The sequence below is a fragment of the Leopardus geoffroyi genome, chromosome X, assembly GCF_018350155.1.
Source record: "Leopardus geoffroyi isolate Oge1 chromosome X, O.geoffroyi_Oge1_pat1.0, whole genome shotgun sequence".
Lineage (NCBI taxonomy): Eukaryota > Metazoa > Chordata > Mammalia > Carnivora > Felidae > Leopardus > Leopardus geoffroyi.
The window spans coordinates 63631249-63650558 of NC_059343.1; the positions used below are offsets into that span (position 1 = coordinate 63631249).

General features: G+C 36.2%; 1 protein-coding gene and 1 pseudogene across 8 annotated transcripts in view; both read left to right on the plus strand.

The window, feature by feature from the left end:
* The window catches only part of ATP7A (ATPase copper transporting alpha), a 189782-nt gene that overhangs the window by 135811 nt on the left and 34661 nt on the right, over positions 1-19310 (plus strand). For all 8 annotated transcript variants that reach the window (XM_045472928.1, XM_045472927.1, XM_045472930.1 and 5 more), the window contains 8 exons: positions 3219-3380; positions 5267-5343; positions 5565-5793; positions 6881-7114; positions 8523-8614; positions 9868-9995; positions 11033-11187; positions 11406-11540. In XM_045472928.1, the coding sequence (XP_045328884.1) occupies positions 3219-3380; positions 5267-5343; positions 5565-5793; positions 6881-7114; positions 8523-8614; positions 9868-9995; positions 11033-11187; positions 11406-11540 (1212 nt within the window). The remainder of the gene's footprint in view (positions 1-3218; positions 3381-5266; positions 5344-5564; positions 5794-6880; positions 7115-8522; positions 8615-9867; positions 9996-11032; positions 11188-11405; positions 11541-19310) is intronic.
* LOC123595173 lies at positions 12120-15439 on the plus strand (annotated as a pseudogene).

A 19310-nucleotide genomic window follows, 5' to 3' on the forward strand; every position in this document is an offset into this window, starting at 1 on the left:
CCAATACGATGCTGTCTTGATGATTACAGCTTTGTAGTAGAGGCTAAATCTGGGATTGTGATGCCTCCCGCTTTGGTCGTCTTCAAAATTACTTTGGCTATTCGGGGTCTTTTGTGGTTCCATATGAATTTTAGGATTGCTTGTTCTAGTTTCGAGAAGAATGCAGGTGCAATTTTGATTGGGATTGCATTGAATGTGTAGATAGCTTTGGGTAGTATTAACGTTTTAAATTTAAAAATTTTAAATATTTAAAATTTTTAAAAGATTTTATTAAAAAAATTTTTTTTTAACGTTTATTTATTTTTGAGACAGAGAGAGACAGAGCATGAATGGGGGAGGGTCAGAGAGAGGGAGACACAGAATCTGAAACAGGTTCCAGGCTCTGAGCTGTCAGCACAGAGCCTGACGCGGGACTCGAACTTACGGACCACGAGATCATGACCTGAGCTGAAGTCGACCGCTTAACTGACTGAGCCACCCAGGCGCCCCTAAAAGATTTTATTTTTAATTAATCTCTACACCCAACACGGGGTTTGAACCCACAATCCCGAGATCAAGAGCTGCATACTTCACCAACTGATCCAGGCAGGCACCCCCATGGGCTTTTATTGTTTAAAGACTTCTCACAATTAATAGCTTTATTGAAATACTATTCACATACCATAAAACTCATGCTTTAAGTGTATGATTCAGTGTTTTTTTAAAAAAAAATTTATGTTTATTCATTTTGGAGAGAGAGACAGAGTGTGAGCTGGGGAGGGGCAGAGAGAGAGGGAGATGCAGAATCCGAAGCAGGCTCCAGGCTCTGAGCTGTGAGCATGGAGCCTGATGTGGGGCTTGAACTCACGAACTATGAGATCATGACCTGAGCTGAAGTCAGATGCTTAACTGACTGAGCCCCCCAGGTTCCCCTAATTCAGTAGTTTTTGTATATCCACAGAGTTGCAATTATCACTGTATCTAATTTTAAAACATTTTTGTCAACCCAAAAAAGAAACCTCATGTCACTCTTCATTCTTGATATTAAGCATTTGAGTCTTCTTTCTTTTTCTCCTTGTTCAGTCTAGCCAAATTTTGTCAATTTTGTCAGCCTTTTCAGACAAACAATTTTTGGTTTTGTTAATTTTCTCTGTTCTCTCTTTTGTGAATTTCCACTTTGATTTTTAATTTTCTTCCCTTTTGCTTGCTTTACGTTTAGTTTGCTCTTCTTGTCTAGTTCCTTAAGGTGGAAGGTTAGGTCATTTATTTGAGATCTTATTTTTTAATATTGGCATTTACAACTACACATTTCCCTCTAAGTAATGCTTTCATTTCAGGTATTATACTTTTTAATCCAGACTGTCCATTGGGCCTTTTCAATAATCTCTCTCTCTTTATTGATACTATTTTTGGTTAGACATTGTTCTCATATTTTCCTTTAATTCTTTAGACATGGGTTTTTTTTTTTTAGTTCATTGAATATATTTTCAGTACCTGATTTAACATCTTTGTCTAGTAAGTCCAATGTCTGGGTTTCCTTAGAGACAATTTCTGTTGATTGCTTTTTTCCCTTTATATGGACCATACTTTCTTGTTTCATCACATGTCTCACAATTATTTGTTGGAAATATGTAGCAACTCTGGAAATAAAGTTATTTTCCACTCCTTAGGGTTTGTTGTTGTTGCTATTTGCCATTGTTATTGTTTAGTGACGTTTATGAAATAATTCTATAAAATTTATATTCTTTGTTAATGTGTGGCCACTGAAGTTTCTGCTTGATTAGCTCAGTGGTCAGCTAATGATTGGCCAGAGACTTACTTAAATACTTGGAACCAATAAATCTCCCAGTCTTTGCTGAGGATCTCTGTGCATGCCTTCAACACCAAGCTATGAAGTTGTCAATTGCCTTAGTCTTTACCTCCTGCTTCTACAGAGTCTACTGGTCAGCCTGAGGTGAGAGGTTAGGACCTTTTAGGTCTGAGTATGCATAGTCTTGGACATGTACAATCCTATGCGTGTGAATGAATGGCCTTCTAGATTTTTAGAATATGTTGGAGTTCTTATGTATATCTTGCTTCCCAGTTTTTCCTTTTTAGGCTTTTTGGTTAGCCTATTGTTTGCCCCAACTGTTATCCCTTGCCTTAGGTAGCCACAAGATTAATAATTACCTTGAATTGTTTTGACAAATTCTCCCAGGGAATTCGCTGAGCTCCAGTCAGGGCAAACACAGACATCTTTGCAAGTGGGATATTTCAGAGAACCATCAGTCAGATCATATAATAACAGTTCCCTAGTAATGAGGCTTTGAAGGAGCTACAACCATTTTCTGCTCTCTCTGGTGGCTTCCCTGATGCTGTTTTTCACCATCACTGTGGGCTGCTGGTCTTCATGGCCACCACAGAGCTGGAGGGGAGGAGATGAGAAGAAGGAAAATTATAATATATATAATAGCACATAGCTTGCTGTTTCATTGGGTTTCATCTGATTCTCTTGAATAAATGCTTCTTGTATTGCTGAAAGCTTTTATGTAATTTCAGTTTCTGAAAAAGTTTGTTGTTTTTTCCAGTTTTCTTATTGCTTTTATGGAGGGGAGAATTTTCAAAGATCTTTACCATTACTGGTATTCTTTCAGTACATATTCTTGAATAAATGCTTTGTAATTTGTTATACTCTTTAGTTATTTACCTGTTATACTCTTTAGTTATTTACCAGAGTCTTTAAATGGTTGTTTTTTGAAGCTTTTGTCCAATTTTATCATTGCTTTTTGGGAAAAGGATTTGCTGAGCTCCACACACGGTCATTCCAGAAGTTCTGCTACTCCATTTTAGAATTTAATACCCAGCTGAACTGTAACCTCACCTAAGACATAAGGCAAAATGCATTTTTAGACAAAGGTATAACACTTTTGTCATCCATTAACCTTCACTAAAAGTAATACTAACGGCTAAAAAATCTATAGGGAAGCATGACATTTAATACAAGAATCAATAGATGTCAAATCCTCTATCACTAGTGACAGGAGGAGGGAGACTTAGTGAGATCCTTTTCTGTTTAACCTGTTGCAGCTGGGACCATATCTTTGTTCAATGTAATTTTATATAAAAATAGCATTCTAATACAATTTTCTAAAGTATATTAATAGTGCAGATAAGATCTTGTGTGTTAATCCCATGTTACAAGTCATGTTTAATAGAGGAAAAAGTAGACTTCTGAATAACAAAACCTTTGTCTTTAACAGGTGAGAGGAATGACGTGTGCCTCCTGTGTACATAAAATAGAGTCTATCCTCACAAAACACAGAGGGATCTTCTACTGTTCTGTGGCCTTGGCAACCAACAAAGCACATATTAAGTATGACCCAGAAATTATTGGTCCCAGGGATATTATCCATACAGTTGAAGTAAGTGTTAGGACTTTGCATTTCTGTGTTCTTACCTATTCAGTCAGCCCTCTGTTGAATCACTTCTGGTTTGTATCAGATAAAAACAGTGAACAAGATCTGGCCCTTTTGATTACTCTCAATAACATCTGTCTCAAATTTAATGTGTGTTTATACCCTTTTTTTTTTCCTTGGTCTTTGTCAGGAAGAGTTAGGCAAAGGCATGTTGGCACTATTAATCAGGAGCAGACTGAAGGTAGAATCACAAATCATTTAAAAATATTTAGAAAATGGAAGTAAAGTACAATTTGTTGTAAGATTAATTAATCACTAAGAAAGCAAAGCATCATGCTACATGCTTTGTTGTTTGTTAGGTCAAAGCAAATGATGTATTTTTTTTTTAAATTTGAGTATAGTTGTCACAATGATGTTACATTAAGGTATACAACATAGTGATTCAACAACTCCATAGTTATGCTGTGCTCACCACAAGTGTAGCTACCACCTGTCACCATACAATGTTATTGCAATACCATTGACGGTATTCCCTATACTGTGCCTTTTATTCCCATGACTTACTCATTCCATAACTGGAAGCCTATATCTCCCACTCCTCTTCACCCATTTTACCCATCTCCCACCTACCTCCCCTCTGGCAACCATCAGATTGCTCTCTGTATTAATAGGTCTGATTCTCCTTGCAAATGATGTATTTTTAAGTTAAAGTAAGAAATTTAAAAGACCAAACTCTTGTCTTGGTAGCAAATTTATCCTGTGTTCTTCAATAAATCTTAAGTGGGTAGTAGTACATGTGAGAGTGCCTTAAAAACTTTAATGTGGTATAGCCTTGGTGTTATCATGATCTGAAGATATTAATAGTTCAGATAAGATCCTATTACTATAGATAATAATACCATTAACATCTTGTGAAGCTAGCATTATCAAGTATCTACTTTGAGCCAGTTTCCAAGATTGCAAAGCTTCAACTCTTAATTTAATTCTCACAACAGTGCTGTCATCTTCATTTTGGTGGTGGAGAACTCAGGTTGAGAGAAGTTAAGTTACTTGCCCAAAGTCACATAGGTAGTAAGTGTCATAGCTGGGATTTGAGTCTGTTCTTTCTGACCCCAAATTTCATGGTTGCTTTTTTCACTGTGCTACATTTCCAACAAATGTAAGATGACAGCATTTTTCTTAGCAGTTGAAAATATAGTGTATGTTACTGTCTATGCACATATGAGTCTTATGTGTAGTTTTCTTTAATACTTTGTCTTATTCAAGAAAATTTTTGTTCGTGTTCTTTTTTTCTGATAGAACAGGAGTAAAGCCAACATATGCAAAGCCTTGAATAATATATTTAATATGGTGCTAGTTTTTGTGGCCTATTATTCAGTTTTCTGTACTTGTTCGGGGGAGGGATGGACAGCTGTCAAAGCTAAAATTTAGAAGAAATGATTAATGTACATCAATACTAGTGGATGACTCTTATCTAAATGTAAGATTTATGATTTTACTATTGAATTCTGTCTTTATTAGATCATCAAACACTCTGTCAGCCTGACCACGTAACAGATTCTGCTTTTTTCTAAAATCACTTAGTGGAGGCTTTAGCTTACTTTTTGGTGTAATGAGAATCTCTAGTGAGGGCAGCTGCACTTGAGTTAAATCATTAGTTTGAGAGCAGTAGGATAGACATTAACTAGAATTGGGGAAATATTCATTTCTTTGAAGGAAGATTATAAACACAAGTAATTAAGGAAGCACATCTTCATCTTTATATTCCCCAGAGTGCCTTGCACTCAGTAATTGAGTTGAATTGTTCTTAATGACAATACCATGACTTAGAATTTCTCTATATAATATTTATACATTCAGTGAAATAATTGTTTTCTCATGAATTTCCTTAGAGCTTAGGTTTTGAAGCTTCTTTGGTCAAAAAGGATCGGTCAGCAAGCCACCTGGACCATAAACGAGAAATAAGACAGTAAGTGCTTTTGGTGTGTCAGTAAGAAACAAGTGCTTTTGGTGTGTCAGTGAAAAACTGATTTTGACTCCTTGTTACAAATTTAACATCCTGTTGGCATGTTAGTTTTTACAGTGGCATCCTTATGTCGGGTGGAGTGGTCACAATTTGTATTTCTCTGTACTATGTAGACTCTTTAACCATAAGCTACTTATTCAAATGATTTTTCTTTTCTACGTGAGGTGGAGACGGTCCTTCCTTGTGAGCCTCTTTTTCTGTATTCCTGTCATGGGGCTGATGATATATATGATGGTTATGGACCACCATCTTGCAACTCTTCACCATAATCAGAGCATGAGTCAAGAAGAAATGATCAACATTCATTCTTCTTCTATGTTCCTGGAGCGCCAGATCCTGCCAGGACTGTCCATTATGAATTTGCTATCCTTTTTGTTGTGTGTACCTGTACAGGCAAGTGAAATGTTAGCAAGGATGTATGTTAATAATGTAAAACAGCAAAATGTGACAGGAAAGGCTATTTTCAGTTGCAAAACAGGTATTAGTCAGAAGTTGGATCATTTTATGCTGTGGATGCTTTATAAAAATAATCTTAAATTGAGTGGTTAAAGTAGATAATAAATTCCATTTAACTCTTAAAGATACTATTTAACGGCAAAGCAGAGAATAAGCTCAATTCATATTTAGATATGAATTTAGCATTCATATCTGCTATTGTATATAATTGTATATTTAAAGCTATAATAAAATAGATTATATTTTATTTATCTATATTTGCACTTAATATTCCATATGAAATATATTAAAATTAATTATATTCACATTAGTATATTAAATGTTACTTAATTATTAATTATATAAACCAAAATAATGGTGGCAATTATAATATTATGTTATTATTTTTATTATTTCTCCCTAGCACTGAAGTTCATTATTTTCTGTATGTTTTCAACTCTTCTTTTGAGATAAACTTTTACTGTAGAACACTTCTATCTAATAAATCTATTCCTTTTTCTGATTCTTATAGAAAGTTATGATGATTTTAAGAAAATCTTAGTGTGTTTCTCTATACTAATGAAAAATAAGCTTCTCAGTTATGTATACCAATGAAAACAGCCAGCAGTTCCAGTAGCTTGTGATATACACTTAGGTTGAATTTTGGATAGGGGGAACAGAGTTTTCCATAAAAAACCCTTGTCAAAAATGTAATTTTTTTCTTAGTTCTTTTTTTTTTTCTTAGTTCTTGTTTTTGCTAGCATCTAAAAGAATAATCCAAGAATTATCTTTCTTTATATTATGGAATATCCATTGGATCATAGAGGACAGCTGCCAAGAGCTTCTACAGCAATTTGAATCCCTACATGCACATACCTGCTAAAATACGGACACTATTGTTTCAGCTTAAAATCTTTCCTTAGTGTTGCTGGATTAGATAAAAGTCAAAGGAAATGAACATTATTACTCTATCTTTGTTACTGAGATAAACATTTGGATTTCAGCATTTTTTTAAAAAGCAGTAATTATTGTTTCTGTATTACAGTTTTTTGGAGGCTGGTACTTCTACATTCAGGCGTATAGAGCCCTGAAGCATAAAACTGCAAATATGGATGTACTGATTGTGCTGGCAACCACCATTGCATTTGCCTACTCTTTGGTTATTCTTCTGGTTGCAATGTATGAAAGAGCCAAAGTAAACCCTATTACTTTCTTTGACACACCTCCTATGCTATTTGTCTTTATTGCACTAGGCCGGTGGCTGGAACATATAGCAAAGGTAAAGTAAGAACGGGTGATGTTTGCTAAAATCTTGGGTAGATAAATGATTGTAATATTTTCGAGTCCAATTATTGGAAATATGCATTGATTTATATAGTTAACAAAAGAAGTACTTCTGTTTTGGTAATATTTTAAGTTAAATTTTCCTTTAGAAGATTTACCAAATTTATGGAATTAATACTGTAGATAGTATAGTACATCCATGTTCATTTAAACATGAGATTTAAACAGAGAGACATTTGATAAATATTTATTTATATCACATTGTTAATGGGAAAATTGATGTGACCGCAGGATTTAAAATAATGATGGAAAGAATATTCACCCATAATCCCATACTATAATGGAAATTACTTTCTAATTCTACTCGAGATACCTTTATATTTTAGAGTGGCAAACATAGTGTACATACCAGTTTGTATCCTTAACATTATACAGCTTTTTCCCCATTTTGCAGTCTAGATAATTATTTGGTATTTTCTGAATCATATTCTGGCAAATCATTGTGCTGTCACTCAACTAAACCATTCCTGTTTTGTTCTCAATTAGACTGTTTCCAGTTTTATATTTTAGATAATCTTGCATTAAACATATTCATGTTTAATAGTAATTTCTATTGAATTAGTATCTTAGGATAAATTATAAAGTATATGAGTAAAGAGCATAAATCTTTTTATGGCTCATGCTACAAGTTGTAACAATTTTTTTTATCAACAAGAGTATGTTAGTAAAGTAGTTTTACTACAACTTCATTGGCATTAACTCCTGTATAAATTCTTGCTAAATTAGTATGCATTAAATGGTATCATAGAGTTGCTTTCTTTTGCATTTCTTCCATTAATAGCAAGGATAAACATTTTTCCACATATCAGGTATTTAATTTCTTCTTACATGAATTTCCTAATCATGTCCTTTGTTCATGTACCTGAGTTCTTGATGCTTTTCTTATTAAGTTACATTATTTATTTATAAATTATGCCTAATAATATATTTTATATTTTGTATACTTCATATTTTTGAAGTGAAATATTTTCTAATTTGAACTGATTAATATTCCTAAAATTATCTCTTGGGTAAATGTTAAGTATTATATCTTTTTTTTTTTTTTTTTAATTTTTTTTTTCAACGTTTATTTATTTTTGGGACAGAGAGAGACAGAGCATGAACGGGGGAGGGGCAGAGAGAGAGGGAGACACAGAATCGGAAACAGGCTCCAGGCTCTGAGCCATCAGCCCAGAGCCCGACGCGGGGCTCAAACTCCCGGACCGCGAGATCGTGACCTGGCTGAAGTCAGACACTTAACCGACTGCGCCACCCAGGCACCCCAAGTATTATATCTTTATTTTAGGTAAAACCTGAGATTTTTCTTCCTTAGTATTGTTAACATGTTTGTTTTTTATTTATAGGGCAAAACATCAGAGGCTCTTGCCAAGCTAATTTCACTACAAGCTACAGAAGCAACTATTGTAACTCTTGACTCTGATAATATTCTCTTAAGGTATTTATTTTCATTCTTCCCCCTTCTCTTTTTAACTTCTTACAAAAAATATCAAATATACCCAGAAGTAGAAGAGTATAATGAACTCACCTAATCTATCTCCCAGATTTGAGTTATTCACATTTGGCCAGACTTCATCTAAATATCTTTCTGTTGTTGCAGTAGTATTTTAAATTCCAGTCATATTGTTTTACTGCTAAATATTCCTAAAAAAGGACATATTCTCATGTATCTAACTACCATATTGCATTTAACAAAATGAACAATACCTTAATACCATCTCTTATACAGTCTATATTCACATTTCTCTTGTTGTCTCCCAAAAGTTGAAAGTTTCTTTGTTTGAAATAAAAATCAAACAAGTTCTACATGTTGATGCATTTGACTAACACGTTTCTTTTAATCTAAAACAGCTCTTCCCTCTTGTTCTCCCTCCTCCCTCTCCACCACCCTCCTACTCCCACCTACCACCCCCTCAACCCCCGCCATGCAATTAACTTATTAGAGAAGAATCCATCAATGTGATGTCCTGCAGAATATCACACAATCTGAATTTAACTCTTTGCTTCCTTGTGTTGTCATCTAACTTGTTCTCTAACTCCTATGTTATCTGTAAACTGGAAGTTAGAGCTAAAGGCTTGATAAGATTTCAGTCTTTTTTTTTTAAGATTTCATTCTTTTGTATTTCTCATTTGTATATTCATAAAACTATGTAGGCAAATTTACACAATAAATAAATTGTTTACTTAAATAAAAGCCATCACATTATTTTCTAAAGCTTTCATTTATTCATTCAGTGACTATTCAACAAACATATAGGGTACCTATTTTGTGCCAGATACTGAACTATTCCCCAACAGTGAACAGGACTAACATTGTAGCTCCTAGCTTAAATGTTAGTTCTAGTTTCCATTGGTAGCAGTTCCAGAGCTACAAGCTTGACATTAACCAACAAGCTTGCATGGAAAGATCAGGGTGAGAAACATATTTTCCCAATGCTTTTTATTTTTTCTTAATATTTTTTAAAGTTTTAATTATTTATTTTGAGAGAGAGGGTGGAGGAAGGGGCAGAGAGAGAGAGAGAGGGAGAGAGAGAGAGTCTCAAGCAGGCTCCACACTCAGCACAGAGCCCGATGCAGTGCTCAATCTCACGAGCATAAGATCACAACCTGAGCCGATATCAAGAGTCAGCCGCTTAACTGACTGAACCACCCAGGCACCCCTCAATGCTTTTTATTTTAACTCGTATGCAGTGAAGAACAAGTGGATGTGGAACTTGTACAACGTGGAGACATCATTAAAGTGGTTCCAGGAGGCAAATTTCCAGTGGATGGTCGTGTGATTGAAGGACATTCTATGGTAGATGAGTCCCTTATCACAGGTATGTTCTTTCAGAGGATCATGACATGAAAGTAAAATGAATCCAAAGTGATAATGAAAAATAGGAATAAAAAGTGGAGAGCTTTTTTGTAGAAACTATGGAATGAGTAAATAATGAGCAAAGAGAATATGAATTCTTTTTAAGACTGTATTAAATCAATTTCTGCAGATTTACTTTGTGTTTTTAGTTATGCTACTGAAAGCTTTTTTAACTGAGGATTGTTTATTACTAGAATGTGTAGCCAAAGGAAGTTTTCTCATTCTGATGTAGAGCGCAAGAGACTTTGGCAGATTTTCCTGAGCAAATAACCTATTTTGTTTTCCTTCCCTAAAGACTGGTCTGGTCTGAGCTGGCATATGACTCCAGGTTTTCCACCTCAGGGTCTGCTCTAAGAAAGGAGGCCTTGGAGTAGTTTTAGAGATCTTAGCTAACTAAGGCTGATCCAGAACAGAACCAAAATAATACCTTAACCCTCAGGATGACTCCAGAAGAGGCTCAGCTTATGGACTATGAGGAAATAATTTTAGGACTCTGTGTTTCTCAATAAGGTGCTATTGCCAATTCAGATGGGACAATTGTTAGTTCTGGGGAACTGCTTACACACTGTAATATACTTAGTATCCCTGACCCTGGCCCACTAAATTGGAGTAGCAGCACCACATGCTTCACCGGGAGTTATTACAAACAAGAACTCCCACATTTCTAAGTGCTCCTTGGGTACATTTAGAAAACCAATGATCTAAGACTAGGGTGGAGCTTTAAAAATGTCTGCCTATAAGACATTGTCTTTAGACATGTCTGCCTAAAAACCTTAATAGGCTTTTCCAGTTTAAGATATATATCCCTGGGTTTGGCTCAGAACTGACGTAAGGAAAAAGGGAGGGCAATTTTCACCTAGGCATTTGTCCAGATTCTATTTCATGAAGTAAGGATCACTTTTCTACATATTTTTTGACAATTAATGAATAACAGCATGTTACAAGATAGTATTTATTAATGTTCCCTAAATCTAAATCTGTCTTTACTCCTTTATACAGGGGAGGCAATGCCAGTGGCTAAGAAATCTGGCAGCACAGTGATTGCTGGTTCCATTAACCAGAATGGGTCGCTACTTATCCGTGCAACCCATGTTGGAGCTGACACAACACTTTCTCAAATTGTCAAACTTGTGGAAGAGGCACAAACATCAAAGGTAACTTAACTCCCTAGGAGAAACTGAAAGAATTTTTTTTTTAAAGAGCGCTCAGTATAATCCTGATCTAGTTTTTTATATTTTCATTTGATTAACTCTAGTTGCATTAATATGGAGTTTATTTAAATATTTGTGTGTAATACCAAATAATACTCTATTACAAAAAAGAGACCTTGATACATGTGTTGTTGTTATTGTTGTTGTTGTTATCATTCTAGGCTCCTATCCAGCAGTTTGCAGACAAACTCAGTGGCTACTTTGTTCCTTTTATTGTTGTCATTTCCATTGCTACCCTCTTGGTTTGGATTATAATTGGATTTCTGAATTTTGAAATTGTGGAAACCTACTTTCCTGTAAGTGACTTGTAAAAACTCTTTACCATATGGAAAAAACAGTTGGTGAATCTTTTGCATAAACTATTAGTTGGAAAATAATTTTATAATTACTAGTAACTTTAAGGGCCTGAAGTGGGAGGATAATAACAATAACATTTGCATTTCTAGTACTGAACTTTTATATTTTATACCAGTCTCATTACAAACATGACTTTGCTTTCTTGAAGGACTATAGATGTATTGAGAAAAGCCTTGGGATCTCAGCTCTGTTTCCAATATATCATCCAATATATCCTCTTATTTTAACTTTCACAACAAATGCAAGTTATGCACGATGGGTGTTATTAGAATCTCATTTTATAGATGAGGAAACTGAACATCAGTGTGATCTTAAGTCAACTTAATTTCTCTCTGTGCCTCAGTTTCATCATCTATAAAGTGAGATTCTAATAACACCCATCCTTGCATAACTTGCAGTTGTTGTTAAAGTTAGATAAGAGGATATATTGGAAACACTTTGTAATTTATTAAATGCTTTATAAATATAAAGTAATATTAATGTCTGTTCCTCTGTATTTCTATAATAGTCTATAAAGTATGGTGTCATTAAGTGGTAAAGTAGACCTGGCTTGTACCTTATATTAGAGATATAACCTTTAAGTCACTTTCGATTTTGTCATCTGTAATGTAGTGATAATAATACCTAAATTGCAAGATTGGAATGAGTGTAGGTGAAAACATGCACATATGACATATATTAAAGCATAAGCTTTAGTCCCTCCCAACTCTGTTTCTATGTAGATAAATATCTCTTAGATGAACACTTAAAGTGTTTGAGAACTTTGTGAGAACCTAGCACTGTAAAGCCATTACTACTAAGAAAGTCTTACTTTGTTGTGTTTCTTTATTTTAAAAAATACCATGCTGTACACTGTTTCATGTTGTTTGTCCCTTTGTTTATTTATTTATTTATTTATTTATTTATTTATTTATTTATTTGAAAATGTTTATTTATTTATTTTGAGAGTGAGAAAGATGGAGCACGAGCAGGGAGCGGGCAGTGAGAGAGGGAAACAGAGAATCCCAGGGCTCACAGGGACTCAGGACTCAAAAACCACAAGATCATGACCTGAGCCAAAATCAAGAGTCAGACACTTAACCAACTGAGCCACTCAGGCACACCTGTCCCTTCATTTAAAGAACAAGTAGAATTAGGAGAGTGAGGGTGAGATGTAGAGCCTTACTGGGGACCTGAAGAAAAACTTACTGCCAAGAAGGACATTTTGAAGGTTTTGTTGGCTAGAAGAGGTGTCTCTGGGATCTCCTAGATATTTATTGAAGATTGGAAAAGAATTAAATTAGGGCCATGGAAACACAGAAGGTCTCTTTGCCATCTCCATTGATTCAATAGGCTCTTTCCAGTTTGGTTACAACACTGGAGTCATCGGTGCTCCTGAGACAATTATTAAGAATTTTCTCAGTTACTCTTTGGAAAAGAGATTAGAAGACTCTCCCACTCAGGTGGTACTCACTTCCCTCTGGTCCTTGTCTGTAGCAGTCTTCTCCATTAATGGTATGATTGCCTCCTTTTCTATTGGACTTTTGTCAACTGCTTTGGCAGGCGCGATTCAATGCTTATTGTCAACCTATTGGCTGTTGCTGGTGCCTGCCTTATGGGGTTCTCCAGAGTAGCAGAGTCTGTTGAAATGCTGATCCTGGGCCAATAGATTATTGGCCTCTTCTGTGGACACAGCACAGGTTTGTGCCCATGTACCTTGGAGAGATATCTACTACTGTCCTACGGGGTTGGGGGAGCTTTGGCATTCCTAACTAGCTGGGAATTGTTGTCAGGATTCTGGTGGCTCAGATTTTTTGTCTGAAAGTCATCTTGGAGACTGAAGAGCTTTGGCCCCTGTTGTTGGGCTTCACCATCATTCTAGCTGTCCTACAAAGTACAGCCCTTCCACCTTGCCCTGAAAGTCCTAGATTCTTGGTCATTAACAGAAAGGAAGAAAAGACTGCTAAGGAGAACATCTAGTGATTGTGGGGCACCCAAGACATGACTCAGTCAGGACATCCAGGAGATGAAAGATGAGAGTGCTAGGATGGCACAAGAAAGGCAAGTCACTATGCTGGAACTATTCAGAGTGTCCAGTTACTGACAACATATTGTCATTTCCACCATACTCCAGCTCTCCCAGCAGCTCTCTCAAATCAATGCTATGTTCTGTTACTCAATAGGAATCTTCAAAGATGCAGATGTTGGGGAGCCAGTCTATACCACCATTGGTGCGGGTATGGTTAATACTGTCTTCACTGCAGTTTCTCTGTTTCTGGTCAAAAGAGCAGGGAGGAAGACTCTACTTCTGATTAGCCTTGGATACATGGCATTTTGTTCCATCCTCATGACTGTTTCTTTGTTATTAAAGGACTAGTACAGTTGGAAGAGCTTTGTCTGTATTGTGTCTGTCTTGGTCTTTGTGCCGTTTTTTGAAATTGGCCCAGGCTCCATTCCCTGGTTTATTGTGTCGAAACTCTTCATCCATGTACTCCACCCAGCTGCAATGGCAGAGGCTGGTTATTCCAATGGGACTTCCAACTTTTTGGTTGGGCTGCTCTTCCCCTTCAGCTGCATTCTATTTAGGAACCTACATTTTTATTGTATTCACTGGCTTCCTTGTTATCTTCTTTGTCTTCATCTTTTTCAAAGTCCCTGATACCCATGGCAGGACTTTTGAGGAAATTACATGAGCCTTTGAAGGGCAGGTAAAGGAGGCCGGTAGAGCTGACAAAGGCCTCATTGTGGAGATTAATAGCATCCAACCCATTAAGGAGACCACCACCAATGTCTAAGCCATGCCTCCTTCCTGCCTCCCTACCAACATGAAAAAGCAACCTCTCCCTGAGTGAGAGAGAGACCTCATCAGATTGTAACCCAGAACTGTTTCTGAATACTGCTACTTGATTTCCTTTCTCTTCTTGAGCACTCAGAGGAACCCAGTGCTAGGTTCCTTGTTATCTACAGTGGTTTTTTTAAAACATTTTATCTCTTGGACATTCTCTTCTGTTTAGGAGAGACCAAGTGAACTTTCCTTCATTTCAGGAGTAATTGGCTGCTTGGTGTATGACAACTTTGCCAGCGTTTTCTCCCTTGGGTTCTTGTATTGCCTCAAAAGGGCATATACGAGAGTAAGAGTAAGGTGCAACTTCCCCAACCCCAGACTTACCAAGAAGCAGATGTATGTGAGTGTGGAGGGCATAGAGGAATTAAATGAGAGCACCTTCCTCACTACCATACAACTCTGCAGAGAAAATTAACTTGAGTTTAATTTATTTTATCTTCTAGTTTTATTACATAAATATTTAGTTCTTTAAGTGTAAAGTGATTTTACCAAATAACGAGAACATAAGGAAATTGAGGTTAGAGGGAAGCGCTTAAAGAGAGGTGATAGGGTAGAAGATTTGATACTGGAAAAGTAAAGGTGCACTAAAAAGGAGCATTTCTTAGGAATGTAATATGTTATTGCAGAGTACATGATATGGTGTATGAGGTTTACACATTGCCTCTTAACAATTTCTGTCCTTCAGGTGGAAACTCTCCAGTTTAACTTCTCAGGAAAGTCATGTGCCTATATTAAGAAGCTACTGGTCTCCTTTGGAACTTTTTTCTTTGTTGAAGATTATATGTAGTATTACTTGAAATCTACAATTATTACTAAAATAGGCATTGTACTTAATGGTGGTTGATGGATTGGAACTTTGGATGGAGTCTAGAGAAGGGAAGCTAGATCCTTTCTCCCCTCACTGGACCAAACAAGATCTTCCCTTTAGCAGACCCACTTTTATTTTTTAATGTTTATTTATTTTTGGAGAGAGAATGCAAGTGCGGGAGGGGAGAGAGAAGGGGACAGAGCATCAGAAGCAGACTCTGCACTGACAGCAGTGAGCCCGATGTGGGGCTCGAACTCACAAACCTTGAGACCATGACCTGAGCCAAAGTCAGATGCTCAATGAACCCAGGTGCCCCAAGACTCACTTTTTTTTTAAGTACTCTTACCACATGTCTAGTGGGAGAGTCCTCCAGATGAGCAAGCAAAAATGCTGGCTCTTGGTAGAGGTTTAGTATTTTTCCATTTTGTTTTTTAAGAGATACTATTTTATTTATTTTTTATAAATAACTCCATTTTTCCTCAAATTTTTACTTAAATTCTAGTTAGTTAACATATAGTATAGGAGCGCCTGGGTGGCTCAGTAGGTTAAGCGTCCAACTTGGGCTCAGGTCATGATCTTGCAGTTCGTGAGTTCGAGCCCTGTGTCCAGCTCTGTGCTGATAGCTCAGAGCCTGGAGCCTGCTTCAGATTTTGTGTCTCCCTCTCTCTCTGTGCCCCTACCCCACCTGTGCGCTCTCTCTCTCTCTCTCTCTCTCTCTCAAAAATAAATAAACATTAAAAAATAAAAAAAACATATAGTATAATGTTGATTTCAGGAGAATATAGTGATTCATCACTTACGTATAGCACCCAGTGCTCATCATAACAAGTGCCTTCCTATACCCATTACCTATTTAGCCCATCTTCTACATCTTTGTAATATAACTTGAAGTCCAGAATTCTGATGCCTCTAGCTTTGCTTTTCTTTTTCAAAATTGGTTTGGCTATTTGGGTTTTTTGGTGGTTCCATACAAATTTTAGGATTGTTTGTTCTAGCTTTGAGAAGAATGCTGGTGCAAATTTGATTGGGATTGCATTAATTATATAGATAGCTTTGGGTAGCATAGACATTTTAACAATGTTTGTTCTTCCAATCCATGGGCATGGAATGTTTTCCCCTTTCTTTGGGTCCTCTTCAATTTATTTTATAAGTGTTCTATAGTTTTCAGAGTCCAGATATTTTACCTCTTTCATTAGGTTTATTCCAGGTATCTTATGGTTTTTGGTGCAATTATAAGTGGGATTGAGTCCTTGATTTCTTTTTCTGCTGCTTCATTATTGGTGTACAGAAAACCAGATTTCTGAACATTGATTTTATGTTCTACAACTTTGCTGAATTCATGTATCAGTTCTAGCAATTTTTTGGTGGAGTGTTTCGGTTTTCTACACAGAGTATATCATGTCATCTGTGAATGGTAAAAGTTTGACTTTTTCCTTGCCAATTTGGATGTCTTTATTTCTTTTTGTTGTCTGACTGCTGAGGCTAAGACTTCCATACTGTGTTAAATCGTAGTGGTGAGAGTGGACATTCCTGTCTTGTTTCTGACTGTAGAGGAAAAGCTTCAGTTTTTCCCCATTGAGGATGATACTAACTGTGGGTCTTTCATATATGGCTTTTATGATATTGAGGTATGTTTCATCTACCCCTACTTTGTTGAGGGTTTTTATCAAGAATAGATGCTGTATTTTGTCACATGCTTTTTCTGCATCTTTTGAGGGGATCATGTGGTTTTTATCCTTTCTTTTATAAATGTGGTATATCACACTGATTGATATGCAAATATGAAATGACCCCTGCAGCCCAGGAATAAATCCCACTTGATCATGGTGAATAATTCTTTCGGTGTACTATTGGGTTCAATTTGTTAGTATCCTGTTGAGAATTTTTGCATCCAGGTTCATCAGGGATATTGGCCTGTAAGTCTCTTTTTAGTGGGATCTTTGTCTCTTTTTGGAATCAAGGTAATGCTGGCCTCATAGGTTGAGATTGGAAGTTCCTTTCATTTTTATTTTTTGGAACAGTTTGAGAAGAATAGGTATTAACTCTTCTTTAAATGTCTGGTAGAATTCTGCTGGGAATCTATCTGGTCCTGTACTTTTGTTTGTTGGGAGATTTTTGATTACAGATTGAATTTCTTTGTTTCCTGGTTATGAATCTGTTCAAATTTTCTATTTCTCCCTGTTTTAGTTTTAGTAGTTTGTATTTTTCTAGGAATTTGTCAGTTTCATCCAGATTGCCACATTTGTTGGCATATAAGTTTTCAAGATATTCTCTTCTAATGGTTTATGTTTATGTAGTGTTGATTGTGATCTCCTTTTCATTAATGATTTTATTTATGTGGGTCCTTTCTCTCTCTCTCTCTCTCTCTCTCTCTCTCTCTCTCTTTTTTGTTTTTGAGAGCAAGGGGCAGAGAGTGAGAGAGAAAAACGGGACTCACCAGAGCAGGGCTTGAGCTCACCTGAAGTGGGGCTGGTGCTCACCTGAAGTGGGGCTGGTGCTCACCCGATGCAGGACTTGAACTCAGGAATCATGAGATAATGACCTGAGCTGAAGTCAGATGCTTAACCAACTAAGCCACCCAGGCACCCTCTCTTTTCTTATGGATAAGCCTGGCTGGGGGTTATCAATTTTATCAATTCTTTCAAAGAACCAGCTCTTAGTTTCATTGATCTGTTCTACTGATTTTTTTGTTTCTATATCATTTATTTCTACCATAATCTTTATTATTTCCCTTCTTCTGCTGGCTTTAGGCTTCATTATTGGGTTTTTTGCTAGCTCTTTTAGGTGTAAGAGTAGGTTGTTTATTTGAGACTTTTCTTGCTTCTTGATGTAGGCTTGTATCGCAATATACTCTCCTCATAGGACTGCCTTTGCTGTATCCCAAAGGTTTTGGATTGTTGTGTTTTCATTTTCATTTGCCTCCATGTATTTTTTTAAATTTCTTCTCTAATTTCCTGGCTAACCCATTCATTCTTTAGTAGGATGTTCTTTAACCTCCATGTATATGTTGTCTTTCCAAATTTTTTCTTGTTTTTGACTTCAAGTTTCATAACGTTGTGGTTGGAAAATATTCATGGTAGGATCTCAATCTTTTCGTACTTGTGGAGGGCTGATTTGTGACCCAGTGCATGTCTGTTCTGGAGAATGTTCCATGTGAACTCAAAAAGAATATGTATTCTGCTACTTTAAGATGAAATGATATAAATATATCTGTTAAGTCCATTGGTTCATTGTGCCATTCAAAGCCATTGTTTTCTTGTTGATTTTCTGCTTAGATGATCTGTCCATGGCTGTAAGGGGGTGTTAAAGAACCCTACTATTATTGTATTATTATCAGTGAGTTTCTTTATGTTTGTTATTAATTGATTTATATATTTGGGTTCCTCCAAGTTGGGGGCATTAAATATTTACAATTGTTAGATATTCTTGATTGATAGAACTATTAATTATGATATGGGCCTTCTTCATCTCTTGTTATAATCTTTGATTTTTTTTTATTTAAAAAAAATTTTTTTAACATTTATTTATTTTTGAGACAGGGAGAGAGCATGAACGGGAGGGGGGAGGGTCAGAGAAAGAGGGAGACACAGAATCTGAAACAGGCTCCAGTCTCTGAGCTGTTAGCACAGAACCCAATGCAGGGCTTGAACCCACAGACCGCGAGATCATGACCTGAGCCGAAGTCAGACACTTAACTGACTGAGCCACTCAGGCGCCCCTAATCTTTGATTTAAAATCTAGTTTGTTTGATACAAGTATGGCTACTCCAGCTTTCTTTTGATGTACATTAGCATGATTGGTGGTTCTGTATCCTCTTACTTTCAATCTGCAGGTGTCTTTAGGTATAAAACGAGTCTCTTATAGGCAGCATATAGATGGGTCTTGTTTTTTTAGTCATTCTGATACACTGTGTCTTTTTATTGGAGCATTTAGTCCATTTGTATTCAGAATGATTTTGGTAGATATGAATTTAGTGCCATTGTGTCACCTTATAAAGTTGGTGTTTCTGGTGATGCTCTTTGTTCCTTTCTAGTCTTTGTTGCTTTTGGTCTTTTTTTCCCCTTTAATATTTCTTGA